A 15,544-nucleotide genomic window follows, 5' to 3' on the forward strand; every position below is an offset into this window, starting at 1 on the left:
TGTGTCTGTGACTGAGCCGAGAGAGCACTCTGAGTGGCCGTGGCGACATCTCTCCCCCGCTTCTTCTCATGGCACTGTCCGCTAATGGCTCCCCTAGCCACCGACGGACCTCTGAAGATGACCAAGGTATTCCAGTTTTCCTTGTCGAACTTATTTTCCGGTCTCAACCCCTTCTGTTCCTGATTAATCTTTTTTTTTCTAGCCGTTTTCCTGACATAGGACTCCTCGCCCGATTCACCGCATATTCTGCCATAGTCACACCTGGATTGAAGCCCTTGAGAATCTCAGTAAGTGAGAAACCTTCCTTCCTCATCCCACTTCTCTCCACATCATCTTCAGGCTGCAACAGAACCAGAGTTTGATTCTTTGGCCTTGTGCCGAACCAATATTTCTGCTCCAAAGAATAATGATAAAAGTAATTCTTAACTTAAAAGTACCCGTAGGATACTGCCGTTCAACTGGGCATCAGGGAAAAATGACCAAAACACATCATTTATTGTCAACAACACTGCGACGACTTGTCTGTGTCGGAGGAAGGGAAAAATCTTAAAAGGAAAAAAACAACAATCAACAAAAAAAACAACATTTTTATTGGGCTACGTAAACGTTAGGTTTGAACCCAACCGCTGGATGAATTGCGCAAATGAAGGGACAAGAGAGGTCTTCAATTTGGCTCGAGAGGAGAAACGGGTTTGACTGACCAGCTGCGTTGCAAACACCCGTTCTGAGTCAGTCTTACCAGTGTCCCCCTTTTTATTAGTTTCTCAAAACAAAGGGTCACAAGATCAAAAAAACTAAACAAATGGAGGAACAGATGGCAATACCAACACAAAGACAAATACTAAGATAAACATTTATAACAATGATGTTTGAGGAGTATCTGCTTTGAAGTCAGCAAGGATGTTGCTGGGTCACACTTCAGGTCACACAGCCACTCGTAAAGAGAATGATTCGGGCAAGGATGATATAAAAAATGCATGATAAAATAATAAATCTAACAGTAAGTGTGTGTGTGTGTGTGTGCAATGATGAAAAATCTAGTCCCACTCAGCCAATCCGTCCACTTCATTGAGAGACGTTTGTTTTGTTGAGTTGCGATGAAATTCAAAGAAAGTGCAAAAAGTCGACTTAAAACATGATAAGAGAAGTATTTTAAGAATGAGCAGAAGAAGCGTTACTGTATCATCATCATTGTATCAAGGAGAGGAATGAAGATTAGCCAAAGTAAAACAGAATATATCTGCATGAATGAGAGGGGGCGGAAGAGGAAGAGTGAAGCTCCAGGGAGAAGAGATGGCGAGGGTGGATGACTTCAAATACTTGGGGTCAACAATACAGACCAATGAGTGTGGTAAGGAAGTGGAGAAACGGGTCCAAGCGGGGTGGAACACTTGGCGGAAGGTGTCTGGTGTTCTATGTGACAGAAGAGTCTCCGCTAGGATGAAAGGAAAAGTTTATAAAACATTGGTGAGGCCGGCCATGATCTACGGATTAGAGACGGTGGAACTGAAGAAACAACAGGAAGCAGAACTGGAGGTAGCAGAAATTAAGATGCTGAGGTTGTCACTTGGAGGGAAAAGGTTGGATAGAAATGAGCTCAGTGGAGGGACAGCCAAAGTTGGATGTTTTGGAGACAAGGTTCGAGAGAGAGCAGACTTCGATGCGTTGGACGTGTTAAGAGGCGATAGAGTGAGTGGTAAACAGAATATAAGTGCGTGAATGAGAGGGGCAGAGGAGGAAGAGCGAAGCTCCAGGGAGAAGAGATAGCGAGGGTGGACGACTTCAAATACTTGGGGTCATCAATCCAGACCAATGGAGAGTGTGGTCAGAAAGTGAAGAAATGGGTCCAGTCGGGGTGGAACAGTTGGCGGAAGGTGTCAGGTGTTCTATGCGACAGAAGAGTCGTTGGAAGGTGTCTGGTGTCCTATGTGACATAAGAGTCTCCACTAGGATGAAGGGCAAAGTTTATAAAACAGTGGTGATGTACAGATGAGAGACGGTGGCACTGAAGAAACAACAGGAAGCGGAACTGGAGGTGGCACAAAATAAAGATGTTGAGGTTCTCGCTCGGAGTGAGCAGGTTGGATAGGATTAGAAATGAGCTCATTAGAGGGGCACCCAAAGTTGGATGTTTTGGAGACAAGGTTCGAGAGTGTAGACTTCTATGGTTTGGACATGTCCAGAGGCGAGAGAGTGAGTAGTAAACAGAATATAAGTGCGTGAATGAGAGGGGCAGAGGAGGAAGAGTGAAGCTCCAGAGAGACGAGATGCCGAGGGTGGACGACTTCAAATACTTGGGGTCATCAATCTAGAGCAATGGTGAGGAAGTGAAGAAACGGGTCCAAGCAGGTTGCAATAGCTGGCGGAAGGTGTCTGGTGTGTTATGTGACAGAAGAATCTCTGCTAGGGTGAAGGGCAAACTTTATAAAACAGTGGTGAGGCCGGCCATGATGTACGGATTAGAGACAGTGGCACTGAAGAAACAAAACAGAAAGCGGAACTGGAGGTGGCAGAAATGAAGACGTCGAGGTTCTCGCTCTGAGTGAGCAGGTTGGATAGAAATGAGCTCAGTGGAGGGACAGCCGAAGTTGGATGTCTTGGAGACAAGGTTTGAGAGAGCAGTCTTCGATGGTTCGGACATGTCCAGAGGCGATAGAGTGAGTGGTAAACAGAATATAAGTGCGTGAATGAGAGGGGCAGAGGAGGAAGAGCGAAGCTCCAGGGAGAAGAGATGGCGAGGGTGGACGACTTCAAATACTTGGGGTCAAGAATACAGAGCAATGGAGAGTGTCGTAAGAAAGTGAAAAAATGGGTCCAAGCGACGTGGAACAGTTGGCGGAAGGTGTCTGGTGTCCTATGTGACAGAAGAGTCGGCGGAAGGTGTCTGGTGTCCTATGTGACATAAGAGTCTCCACTAGGATGAAGGGCAAAGTTTATAAAACAGTGGTGAGGGTGGGCCATGATGTACGGATTAGAGACGGTGGCACTGAAGAAACAACAGGAAGCAGAACTGGAGGTGGCAGAAATGAAGACGTCGAGGTTCTCGCTTGGTGTGAACAGGTTGGATTGGATTACAAACGACCTCATTAGAGGGACAGCCAAAGTTGGATGTTTTGGAGACAAGGTGAGAGAGAGCAGACTTCGATGGTTTGGACATATCCAGAGGCAAGAGAGAGAGTGAGTATATTGGTAGAAGGGTGGTGAGGATGGAGCTGCCAGGCAAAAGAGCGAGGGAGAGGAAGACCAAAGAAAAGGTTGATGGAGGACATGAAGACTAGAGGAAGATGCTCGAGATAGGCTTAGATGGAAAAAGATAACACGCTGTGGCGACCGCTTAACGGGACAAGCCGAAAGGGAAAGAAGAAGAAGAAACATTGTTGCGTCCTCTGTTGCCTCGCGCCGCGTGTTCTTGCCCGTGTGGCGTCACTTGAACGGATGACGGGGAAACCACATTAAAGCGACCCAACTGTCGTGCGCCATCGTCACACGGTTCGTTAAGGCGTTATCATATTTCTAAAGCGCTTGTGAGATTTTAAACTTTTTATTTGCACATCATGCATCCATAGAATGTATCCATAGAATTGAGTTTTGCGCACTTCCCACTCCCTAAGCCTGTTCCATATTCAAGTCAGCGCATAGCAGAATGTAAGTCGAATGTATTCCATCAAGACCCTTTCACCTTTTCAACCCCGCCGGTCACAATGGGTTTCCATCCATCCCTGACTCTTCCATTGAGCATCTTATCCACATTGGCAAAAAGGCTACGTGAGTCTAAAGCAGTTTGAAGTTAAAACATTTCTGCATGACGAGGGCTCTAACTAAAAAAACTAGAAATGACACCTCAGCAAATCGGGGCAGAGTTAAAGGAATACTCCGTTGAAACCTTGAAAAACCTTAATCCGACACGTGATGTCATATGTACTGTACCTTGAAAATTCGAGGTTAATCCGATATCATTTAATGGTGTTTTTATCGGCAAATCTGAGTTTTCATGGCCGCTGCCATTTTAGCGAGTCACATGACTTAAAAAAAAAAAACAGGAAGCGACGTCTCCCGTGCGCAAACCCAATCACGGACAACGGTGATTTCTCGGATTTATCCTCATGTGCTGAAGAAATAGCAGCATCGGTTGATCGGGAAGACGGAGGAATACGTGACTACAGATTTGAAACTGTGGCTGTAAATCTTCTTCTTCTTCTTTTCCTTTCGGCTTGTCCCATTAGGGGTCGCCACAGCGTGTCATCTTAGATGAACGCATATTTGTTTGGCACAGTTTTACGGATTCCCTTCCAAGACGTCCTGCATCTAGCCGGGAGAGAGAAGCTTACAGGACCTGGTATTCCCAGGCGGTCTACCATCCAAGTACTAACCAGGGCCAAACCCGCCTAGCTTCCGAGATCTGACGATATCGGGCGTTCTCAGGGTAGCGTGGCCGGAAGCTAAAACCTGTGGCTGTAAATACCGGTGAATATTTGGATGGATTTTTGGACAGGAACGACGCGGAGTTTGACTCGCTAACAACCACAGGCGCAGAAGGGTCGAACGCTGATTGTGTGGAACAATAATTGTGGAAATGTTTGACAAAGGTCGCTCAAAGGAAAAAAAATATGAGGAGTACTGAAGTTTTCAACGAGAATGGACAGCTTTTGCGGAGAGGGTTCACCGATGGGGAGTATGCCGAAGCATTTGTACTCGTACCCTAACATTGTGCCAAGTTCGCATAAAGACAAGATAATCAAACGGATAAAAGACACACCTTTGTCGGCAAGAACCGTTCACCGTCGTACCGTCAGGATGGCGGATCAAATTGAATTTATATTATGGTCACGACGAACGGATGGAAGTCTCAACGCCTGCGTGATGCTTAAGCTAACCACGGATGAAACAGGTGATCGAGCCATTAGCAAAACCAGGAAGCACCTGAAGTCGCATTAATGGTAACAAGTGTTTTTGTCATTATTTGTTCGCAACATCATAATGTTATTTAAAAGAATTCAGGGAGTTATTGTACTATGAAAGTGTTGGTCTTTAATAAATGCGCAAATACACTTGGAGAGATGTCGTACGGCTCAGGGCGACCACACTTCGCTAGCCACTGTGTCTTTAAATGTTTCTTGTTCTTCCTGGAAAGAATACGCCACCCAGCCTTCCTCGGATTATTTCTATCTGAATTATGGCAAAATTTCGCGATACAGTCGGCCATTTTCACGTGTCTCATGGTGGTGGTACTGCATGTGATTTACAAATCAGCCATGATTTCTTGGTGTACGCACAGAATACGTCAGATCCACGCAAGTAGGTCGTGTGGCTCGCCCAAATGGCGGCGCCCGTGAAAATTCGGAATTGCTGATAAAAACACCATTAAATGATATCGGATTAACCCCAAATTTTCAAGGTACAGTACATATGACATGACCTATCGGATTACGGTTTTTCATTGCTCAGCGGACTATTCCATCCTCCTTTTTGATTGTTTAGATGGCCACACTGTTCTCGACCTTCTTTGGGTCAAGATAAGTGTACGGGATTTCCAGACAGCGGTTTCTGTTGTTGATGGCGTTCGATAACATGTCAAGCTTGGCTTTAAAATCCCTTTGCAGTTGGCGGGGAGTCGCTTCAGTGAAATGGGCTTCTGGGTAGTGTCCGAGAGGGACCTGTGAACACAAAAAATGTAAACAAGTTCTGATATAAAACCAATAATTATGCGGTTTGGGGTTCGATCCTCAACTGCTCGAGTTTTTCACTTTGTGATAACCTATCAGCCGGGGACAAAGAACTGAAAACCCGGAAAAAAAAAATGGAAACAAGTTATGATATCAACCAATTACTTTTCTATTGCACATATTGGACCAAAGTGTCAGAAAGATACTGAAACATGCAGGAGGTTTTCCTGACCAGTCCTCAAGTGAATTATAGACTCTGAACAGATCTTTCCCTTGTGGCATTCTTAGGGGTGTTTTCTAGGAATATGAAGCCTTCTGTTACAAGTCTTTCAGTCCCTTTAAAACTGGAGTAAGAACTTTGTTTAAACTTGCACAAAACATGTTAGGTTCGTTGAAGATTAACTTTTCTTTCGGTGTCAATGTGAGTGATAATAGTTGGTTGTCTTTTTGTGACCTGAGATTTCCTTGCGACCAGACTGACATTTCTCACCCAAAGTCAGCTCGCAGGGCCTCCAGCTCACCCTAGTAAGGATAAGCGGAAAAGAAAATAGATTGATGGATGGAATTTCTTGGAACAGCCAAGATGTAGAGGGTATCCACTTTGTTGGGCTGAAGATCCCATCTCTGCTGTTTGTGGCTGATGTAGTTCTGATGGTTTCATCCAACTGTAATCTACTGACGGAGTTAGTAGGTCTGCCTCACAGTTATGTGGTGTGGGGTTCAATCCTCGGCTACTCAAGCTTTTCGCTTTGTGATGACCTATCGGGCGCAGACAAAGAACCGGAAACCTGATGCGCTCTCACGAGTCCGCGATGGGGAAGGAACCGAGTCCGACCCCGCGCTATACTCCCCGAAGCTTCTTTTGTCTCACCCTTCACCTGGGAAATTGAAGCTCAGGTCAAAGACGCGCTAAAGGACACACCCGGTCCTGAAGGCTGCCCTGATGACAGGTTATATGTCGTTCCCCCGCTAAGGAGAAGAGTAATTGGGCCCACACCAATCGCACTGTGACCTGGACATGGCCAAAACACAGTCTGTAAATGAGCAAAGTTTCTGCTGGCCGAATATCCTCCCGTCCCAGTTCATCGTTGACCCCTCGCTCATCAGTGACTTCCATGCCGCGCATCCTGAGGCACCTGGGCCGTTCGGGGCCAGCCATTGGGGGAGTGGGGGAGACTGTCATGGGTGTGTCCGTCTCTGATCCGGCATGCACCTGCTCCGATGAGCAGATGCGCTCACCTGTGTCACGTCCCTGTAAGTACGTTCCCTATACATTGCCACGAGGGCAGTATGGTCCTTGCCAGATCGTTGTACTTCATGTGACGTTCCCGGAATTCCATGTCCTTGTCTTTGATGCTCCATGTTCCGAACCCTGCCTCGTTAATGACCCTGGCTTCACGCCTGTTGAATCTGATACTGTTGGTTCTTTGGACTGCTTGCATGTGTTTCGACCTTGGACTGAATAAAGACGCTTCCCGAACTGTACCAGGGCTCGTGAGTTGTGCATTTTGGGTTCAGCCTCGTGTTCTGGTCATGGCACCCTTGACACATTCATAGTGGCTTTGAGTGAGCTCACTTGGAACTACAGAAGGTGCCTTGAGAGAGGACTGAGATTTAGATCTAGTTAGACTGCTACCCAGTCTCAATCATGATGCTGTGTCTTTTCCCCAGAAAATATTTCGTCATCTCAAGTTTGATGTACTTACAAAGTCTGATGACTCCTTGCTGAGCAGCCAGACTGTGACCATTCCCTGAACTGTCACATTGATAGGAGGCAGGGTCTCCAGCACTGTGGCCTCGCTTGTTGTCCCTTTTTCTGTTGGTGGAGGACCCTGTAGGGTTGCCGGGGTGTTGGGCATCCAACCACTATAGTCGTACTGCAATGAAGCTTCCAGTAAGACCAGAAGTAATGCAATGAAACTCTCGTGTTAATCACTGGGATTCACCTGTCCGTTGTTTACAGCTGCATGTTGGCATGAACAAGTAAACATCACCATAGTGACAAACTTCACCAGGTCAGGCACAGTGGTGAAACTCTGAGGGATTCCTGGGAAGGAAAAGGGGGTCGGGGAGAGACCAAAAACAATATATCACTGTGACATGTTTGAGCAATGGATGGCTGCTGCTGGGTAAATCGTGGAGCATCATATTCCGTAAGATCACCTGTTTGTGTCTGGGAAAGAAATCCATATTCAAAAATGTCCTTAATCCAAGTCTGCAGTTCTGAGTCTCGCTGGATCTCATCATCGCTCTTGTAGTAGTACTGTATTACTCCCTGCACAAATCTTTTGAGAGACGGCTTGCATCATTTTGCATGCATGCAAAATGCTTGGAATAATACTTAAAGATTCTCTGGTTTAAGGTAACTACATTTATTGCATTGTATTATTAATCCAACATCTGCACATTGATCCAGATCTTCAAAAACATGTGATTTGATCGATGCGTCACACAAATATTTGTCAGGATTAGTATTTTTAATTTTTCAATGAAAACACCATACTTGTACATAATGTTCCACAGTTGCAGTCCATCATCTCTGTAGTAGAAGTTGGGGACATCTTGCAAGTCGCGATCGACAATGTCATCAGGGATGCAAAGGGACCTGAAGGTGACTGAGGACAGCGATCTCGCCAAGATCTTCGTCAAAGCCTCTCTACCAGAAGCTGCAAACTGAGAAACAGTCCAATACATGAGGCAAACAGAGTGTTTTAAGCGTCATGATGAAAGTAAAGGCCGGCTTTTACCATGGTCAAGACTCCAGTTGGTCCGATCAACTGCGTCCGAGCCAATTCATTGATCTGCAGAGTGTATCGAGTGTGTGGTATGAGGAGCTAAAGGGATCGAAGAGAGGCCCATGAAACAAAATCTCAAGAAAATAGATATCTTGATGATTAAAAAAAACGCATTGGTAAAAGTCCCGTTACCTTGTACAGGGGATGCACCATGGGCAGGTTGCGCAGCAGTGACACCGCAAAAACCTCCGCCAGCAAGTGAGTGCGCAGTAAATGCGCATTGATTTGGTGCTCTGCAAAATCGGCACTTCTGACAAAAATCTTAGCTGTCAGCCAGTCATATGGAGAGTCAGTGGGGAGAAAGATGGGGTTGTCCTCAGCCGGAGTCTGCTTCAGCTGTGAGGGCAGGAGGAGATTGCATCAAATGAAGGATGGACATTTGAGTATTGTCATGTTCTTTTTTTTTAATTGGAGACTAATACAAGATCAACAATGTAAGTCTCGTGCATCATTCTTTCACGAGATAGACTTTAAGTATCTTCAGTCTCAATCATTTCCGAGGAAACCCTAAGCCCAGATTTAGCAGTGTTGATTCTTATCCCAGTTGTGAACCACGCCAGCAGAGATCAAAAGTCAAGGTCGAGATTTTGATGCAATGATCAAAACTACACCATTTGCAAAATGTGCAGGCAAGCTCTTCAGGCTACCAGACAAGAAATCCACCATACCCTTGGGACCACCACCTCAGTCTGCCAAACTAGAAGTCCTCTACCTGACCTCAATGCATTTTTGAAGACTTGTACCACTCATGACAGCTGCATTGGAACCTACAAAGCTCTTGTCCTTTGCACCTGTGCAATACATTTTTCATGACGAATCGGGTCTTTTGGAAAGGTGTGAAGAGTGAATCCATCCTCTCGAGTATACAAGCAAAATCCAGCAGCAGAAGGAGCCGGCATTTTTGCAAAATCGCAGGAAAAAAACAGATAATTTCTCACCTGTTCAAGAAGTAAATGCACTCGATTCTCGAGCTGAAATTGTCTGCCTAATATGTCACTTCCAGCTTCCCCCCCCCCACAGTCCAAAGAGTTTTCATGGCGCGAGATTAAAAAAAATTATATATGCCAACATTCTGATGTGCTGTGAATAAACGGATGATTCCATTACGGACAATTTTTTTGGCGCTAAGAAAACATACTAATTTTCATGGTTTTTGTGTCACGGGCACTTTGAGCTTCCTGTCAGAGAATCCCCAGACAGGTCATTTTTCATTTTTTTTTTCTCACATAGGCACAATTTGCAGTCTAAACGCTTCCTCAGAACACAGAGGCCCTACAGAATGTTACAATGGAGGTCAGGGATAATACCTTCATAGAGCAAATGAGCTCTTAACAAGTTCCCGCTTTTGCCAAAAGTCCAAAATAATAAATGATCCACACCCTCTCAAAGAATGATGAGATGAGCCACAATCTCGACCTCACCCATAGGATCAGGTTTATTGGACATTCATCACTAAAAATATTTTCCTGTGCATTGGATTAAACTCAACTAACGAGAATCAGCACCTCCAAATCCGAGACTATGGTCCTCAGTCCGGGTCGGGGATGAGATCCTTCCCCAAGTGGAGGAGTTCAAGTACCTTGGGGTCTTGTTCACAAGTGAGGGAAGAATGGAGTGGGAGATCGACAGACGGATTGGTGCAGCCTCTGCAGTGATGCGGACTTTGTATCGTTCCTACCCTAACCTATGGGCATGAGTTGTGGGTCGTGACCAAAAGAACAAGATCCCGGTTACAAGCGGCCGAAGTGAGTTTCCTCCGCAGGGTGTCCGGGCTCTCCCTTAGAGATAGGGTGAGAAACTCGGTCATCCGGGAGGGACTCGGTGTCGAGTCGCTACTCCTCCGCATTGAAAGGTTGCCAGATGAAGTGGCTGGGGCATCTGATTCGGATGCCTCCTGGAAGCCTCCCTGGTGAGGTGTTCCGGGTATGTCCCACCAGAAAGAGACCTCGAGGACGAACCAGGACATGCGAGAGACTATGTCTCTCGGCTGGCTTGGGAACGCCTCGGGATCCCTCCGGAAGAGCAGGAAGAAGTGGCTGGGGAAAGGGAAGTCTTGGTATCCCTGCTGAATCTACTTCCCCCGCGACCCGTCCCAGAAAAGCGGTAGATAATGGATGGATGGCTTAAACGAATGTCACCTGGATGGCAATCGGCATCAGGTTGTTGTCGGGTCTTTTATGAAGCAAGACAAGGGGCGCCATCATGTACTGCTTCGTCCCTTGTATGGTGTTGGCCGGCATGCCGTCCAGGTTCTTGTAGTCACACAGGTATATGTTGCCTTCCTGTTTGAGAGCAATAATAATCATAAAAATAATACATATTGTGCCATACTGAGGTGCTGTGCCGCTGACAAAATTCTTCTTCGCGTTCTATCTGTTCAAATGTCCACTGCATCGAATCTGAGGACGATATGAAACAAACCGTTACCTTCATCTCCTTCGACAAGCTTGATCCATCCGGCATGAAGACCATGTCATCCGTCACAGGGAAATTTTTCGGTAGAGTTTTGCAACGTCGAATCAAGGTGGGATTGACTCCATTTAGAAACTGGTATGCAAATAATCCATCTTCCGTCCAGTGCTCCTGGACGTAATCTGACCCAAAATGTTCAAGATAAACACTCTTTGGTCAATAACAGTAGAAATAATTAGTTATAGGTGGAATTATTTTGGATAAACGCCAAAAACTATTTGACAAACAACACTTAAACAAGCCCTTGATGCGGACGGAAGAACCATTCGGCCTTTGTACCTGACAAGCGGGTGTCTTTGTTGCAGAAAACGTAATTGATGTTGTCAAGATTTTCCCAGTTCCTCTGGTTGTAAACCAACCCTTTTACATTGAGCTCGGCCAACCTGGAAAACAAAACGAGCATCTTTTACACGAGAAATATCAGCAACGTGGAACCCCAAAAGTCAAATGGCCTCGGCTCACAAAAAGGATTAGTGTTGCAATGAATGAACTCTGAACATATTGGTCCCATCATATTGTAATTTTGGGAGGGATTTTACCCTGCAGCTGCTGTGAATGCAAAGTCTGCAGTCTTGGTGAAGGAGAACTGGACCTCATCCGGCAAGCTCAAAGGACCATCTGACTTTATGGTGTAGGGCACACCTGGATGATACAATTCCCAGCTTTTGGGAGGTTTAAATGTTAACATGGGCTCATACAGAATGACTTCATATTAAAAATAAAAATATGTATTGGAGATACAGTATACACTGAAGTCTCACTCGTAGTCTTTGCTTCGCTGGCACAGCTCCTGCTCTCTCGCATATTGACTAAGAGAGTTGGTTTCATCAAAGATCCTCAGAGCTTTCAGCGAAAAAACATAATTCATGAGGAGTATTTGTGACATACGGTCAAGTACACAACTGCAGACAAAATGCACAAATCGAGCTACCTTTGCCCTCTCTGTAGCGATGAACCTTCCGGTCACTAATCCAGGAGTAGATGGGAAAAGTGTAAACGTCTCGCTCGGGGGATTTGATTTCCACCTTGTCAGGGAACCAAGCGTCGTCGGGCAAAAGCAGGAAGTTGCGTTTGTCTAGTTCTATCAGAACCAACTCTCCGAGGGACTTTGGACACCAAACCGTGTAAGTCGACACCTAGAAAAATGACAAAAAATTTGGTTTGTTGAAATTTTATATTCACATTTTGCTTCATTTTTAGGACGATGGTGTTGTTTTCTGGCACATGTAGTTCTAGTCAGCCAGCCAGAACTACATTTGGTCTGTTGATTGCGCAAGTACATAAAAGTGCCCAGATCTGGAACTCAAGGAATATGTCCGTGACAAATTAGCATTATGTTCTGTCCGTTGAATTCAAAATCCGCTGGTTCCAGGTCCATTAAATCTAGGTTCCACTGTATATATGCTTTTTTTCCCCCCTTCTTAACTTTGTAAATCCTCATTTTTAGATTTTACATTCAATAATTTCACTGAAATCATGACTGAAGTTTGAAATTGAATGGAAAAAAAAAATGCTAATGCTAATTTTGAAATTAATTGACCAAATACAGTACAATGTTCATGATTTCTTACAATTATATTCTGACATCATTTTTCAACATTCATCCATTTTCTTCCGGTTCTCCAGGTCGGATCACGGGGGAAGTAGCTTCAGCCGGGATACCCCAGACTTCCCTTTCCCGAGTCGTCCCCGGGGTCTAAGGACTCCAAAAAGAAAAACCAAATGGGCTACTCATGGTCCTTTGGGGCTACCCGGCGCTCCTTGACCCCGCAACACACAAGTGCAAAGTGGCTTCCAAATAATTAGCGCGGAAGAAGTAACTTCCAATTAAAACTGACAATGTGTGCGGTGCCACCCACTGGAAAACAGCAGCTGGAAAGCGTTGGCCTCACAGTTCTGAGGACCCGGGTTCAATCCCAGTCGTCACTGTGTGTGAGTTTGCATGTTATCCCCATGCCTGTGTGGATTTGCTCCGGGTACTCCGGTTTCCTTCCAGATCCCAAAAACATGCAACATTAATCGGACACTCGAAATTGCCCCTAGGTGTGATTTTAGGTGCAACTGTTGTCTGTCTCTGCGCCCTGCGATTGGCTGGCAACCAGTTCAGGGTGTCCCCCAATGACACCTTGGATAGCCTACAGCGCTCCCCGTGACCCTCCTGAGGATAAGTGGCTAAGAAAATGGACGGATGGACTTTTTTCTAGTGGCACTGATGATTTAATGTTTGAAGCAACAGACTTTGTGAGAAATTTGAAAATCAATCAGTTGTTGATGCTTGCAGAAGCACCCCAAAAAATTTCAGCATCATTTTGTGTTTTCCACACTTACTAATCTTCTGCAGATGATCGGAGGCCTCAGCCACGTCCGCGGACTCTCGCCATTCGTTCCCACCAGCTTAACGTGCACGCAGTCCATGGATGCGGCGTTGACACGTCTGCCGGTGTGGACGGTTACCTCGTAGTACACCATCGTTATTCCGGGATGATGACGAATACTGATCAGGGGAGCGCCGGTCTTCCTTCAACAAGAGACAACCGGTCCCCAGGAGCTTTATCTAGTCTGTGTATAGTAGTGGGAGGTACCAGGGGCAGGTTTTCCGTCAGGCAAGTACCAGCAATGAATGGCGCGAGGTTGCGGGAGTCAATTTCTCAGTTGAAGTATTTTGCAGATATAGTACAGAAAGAAGTAGAAGTGAGTCTGGTTAAAAGGAGTTATTCGTTTTTGCGCAATTGGATGATTAAGCCGAATCCAACGCGCAGGATGTCGTCTGGCTTTTGCCTGAAGCTACCTGGGATGAGCGCCATCCCTCCCACGACCCCTTGTGAGGATAAGCGGCTTGGAAAATGGACACGGACAACGACAAGTAGATTTTTTTTTTTTTTTTTTGGGATTAGCTTTTATCTGACGAATTCGAAAGCAAGGGAACAACAACAAGAATAACAATAATACATAACAATAATAACAATAACAACAAAAAAATAACCATCATACGAGGTCATTTCCATTTTTTACTTGGGATGAAGTGAAGAAGGAAATAAAATTCCAATTTGTAAATATTGTTTGAAAAGTTTGATGTAAGTGTAAATAGAAGTTAAGTCTCTCTTTTTTTTTTCTTCTGCTCCATGCACACATATGGTTGCGTTTTTTTTTTTTTTTTTTAACATGTGTATTACGCAAGTGTTTGCCATCGTGTTATCACCATTGGTAATAACGTCGTAATTCTTGGTATTGCAATTATTGCAAGTTATCATTTTTTATTTAAGCCCCTATACTTCTGGGGCAGACCCCGAATCCACAATAAATCTGTTTCTTCTCGCCTGACTAAGTCTGTTGAAGCGGTGAATAAAAAAAACTCACGTAAAAGGCCCAAAAAAGCCCAATAATGTTATTGTTCAACTGAAAAAATAAAATAAATACAGATGACAAAATCCTAGCAATAACGGGCAAATTGGCAATAACTGGTTGTTATTGACGGAGCATGCTTCCACGATGGTTAATAATAGCTGCGTTACCTGTACGGGACCGAGGCAATTATTGCGAATAGTTTTGAGTTTACCTTGTGTCACGACCCATTGGAACGGAGGTAGGACCCAAATGCAGGAGTACACGGGAGACGCAGAGGTAATTTGGGAAAAACATTTATTGTTCCAAGGTCGGGGACCGGGCAGGCAGTCAGGTGCAGCAGCGGTCGTCACGGCGTCGGGTGTAGAGAACAGGTCAGCGGGCAGGCAGGACTCGGTACACGGGAGGTCAATCAAAGCAGGCAGGAGCATCAAAGGAGTCGGCTTATGGGGTTGGTCGGAGGACAGGCGGAGGTCGGTACACACGGGAATACGATCAGAGATACGGGAGTGCTGGAACGGGGCATGAACCGCAACAATCTGGCGCCGGACCAGTCGTCCCCATGGTCCTATATACACCGGGGCCAATCAGCCAGCATGAGACGCAGGCGTGTGCCTCCCAATCAGCGTGACTGCGCCGGCACCCGCGCAGCCAGGGCTGGACCGGCAGGATCGTGACACCTTGTTACCAGCAAATTGCGTCTTGGACGTAGTGACGAAAATACACTAAGGCCTTGCTTGCATCCAGTGGCACACCAAACCCTCAAACCGGTAAAGCGGTACCTGTAAAACCATTATTTTCCACAAACGTAGCGCATGCAAACTTTACTTGTGTCGAAGTAACTGGCGGTGGAAGACCAGTGGGATCTCTCAACTCTAACTGGTGCCCTGTTCCCAAAAGTATCTCAGCAACTGTGGTGTGGTAAAATTCAAGTTTTTGATACTCTGAAGAATTCTAGGGGTGTTTGCACATCGGTGTCACTGCTTTTCCCTGTTACTGTGCTTCCGTCTACAGGAAAGGATATACAAGAGGCGGCGCTGTCGTTGGTGACAGAAGAAAGTCTTCTCCAAAAACCGATGTTAGCGCGCCCTGGAAGGATAGAGAGACCCCACCTAAAATGGATGCAATTGGAGTTCCTCTTGGTGTACCATATGAGTATAAGTTAGTTAACCAAATAACTGCAGGGTGGGACTCCATATTCATATGGATTAATCCAAATAAAAATGTTGATAGGATTGACAACGACACGAAGCTTGGTAACTATACGGAAGA

At 45.6% G+C, this 15,544-nt stretch overlaps 1 protein-coding gene and 1 pseudogene across 1 annotated transcript; both read right to left on the bottom strand.

The window, feature by feature from the left end:
* Positions 1 to 4,321: 4,321 nt before the first annotated feature.
* On the bottom strand, positions 4,322 to 4,440 carry LOC133506840 (5S ribosomal RNA; annotated as a pseudogene).
* Positions 4,441 to 5,421: 981 nt separating this feature from the next.
* Positions 5,422 to 13,773, bottom strand: LOC133505977 (arachidonate 12-lipoxygenase, 12R-type-like). Its single transcript, XM_061829591.1, has 14 exons — positions 13,259 to 13,773; positions 11,862 to 12,066; positions 11,692 to 11,773; positions 11,470 to 11,592; positions 11,210 to 11,313; positions 10,886 to 11,052; positions 10,597 to 10,740; positions 8,591 to 8,794; positions 8,411 to 8,497; positions 8,167 to 8,336; positions 7,827 to 7,948; positions 7,610 to 7,710; positions 7,370 to 7,540; positions 5,422 to 5,654 (listed from the first exon to the last, which is right to left on the bottom strand). The coding sequence occupies exons 1-14, from the start codon at positions 13,397 to 13,399 to the stop codon at positions 5,475 to 5,477; spliced, it is 2,001 nt and encodes a 666-aa protein (XP_061685575.1). The 5' UTR covers positions 13,400 to 13,773; the 3' UTR covers positions 5,422 to 5,474.
* Positions 13,774 to 15,544: the final 1,771 nt, after the last annotated feature.

This window comes from Syngnathoides biaculeatus, chromosome 9 (genome assembly GCF_019802595.1).
Source record: "Syngnathoides biaculeatus isolate LvHL_M chromosome 9, ASM1980259v1, whole genome shotgun sequence".
Taxonomy (NCBI): Eukaryota; Metazoa; Chordata; class Actinopteri; order Syngnathiformes; family Syngnathidae; genus Syngnathoides; species Syngnathoides biaculeatus.

Coding starts and splice junctions, on each gene's coding strand:
- LOC133505977 (XM_061829591.1), bottom strand. CDS start 13,399: ATGGTGTACTACGAGGTAACCGTCCACACCGGCAGACGTGTCAACGCC. Junction 10,741..10,885: donor GCTTGTCGAAGGAGATGAAG/GTAACGGTTTGT, acceptor GCTCTCAAACAG/GAAGGCAACATATACCTGTG. Junction 8,498..8,590: donor TGGTGCATCCCCTGTACAAG/GTAACGGGACTT, acceptor CGATCCCTTTAG/CTCCTCATACCACACACTCG.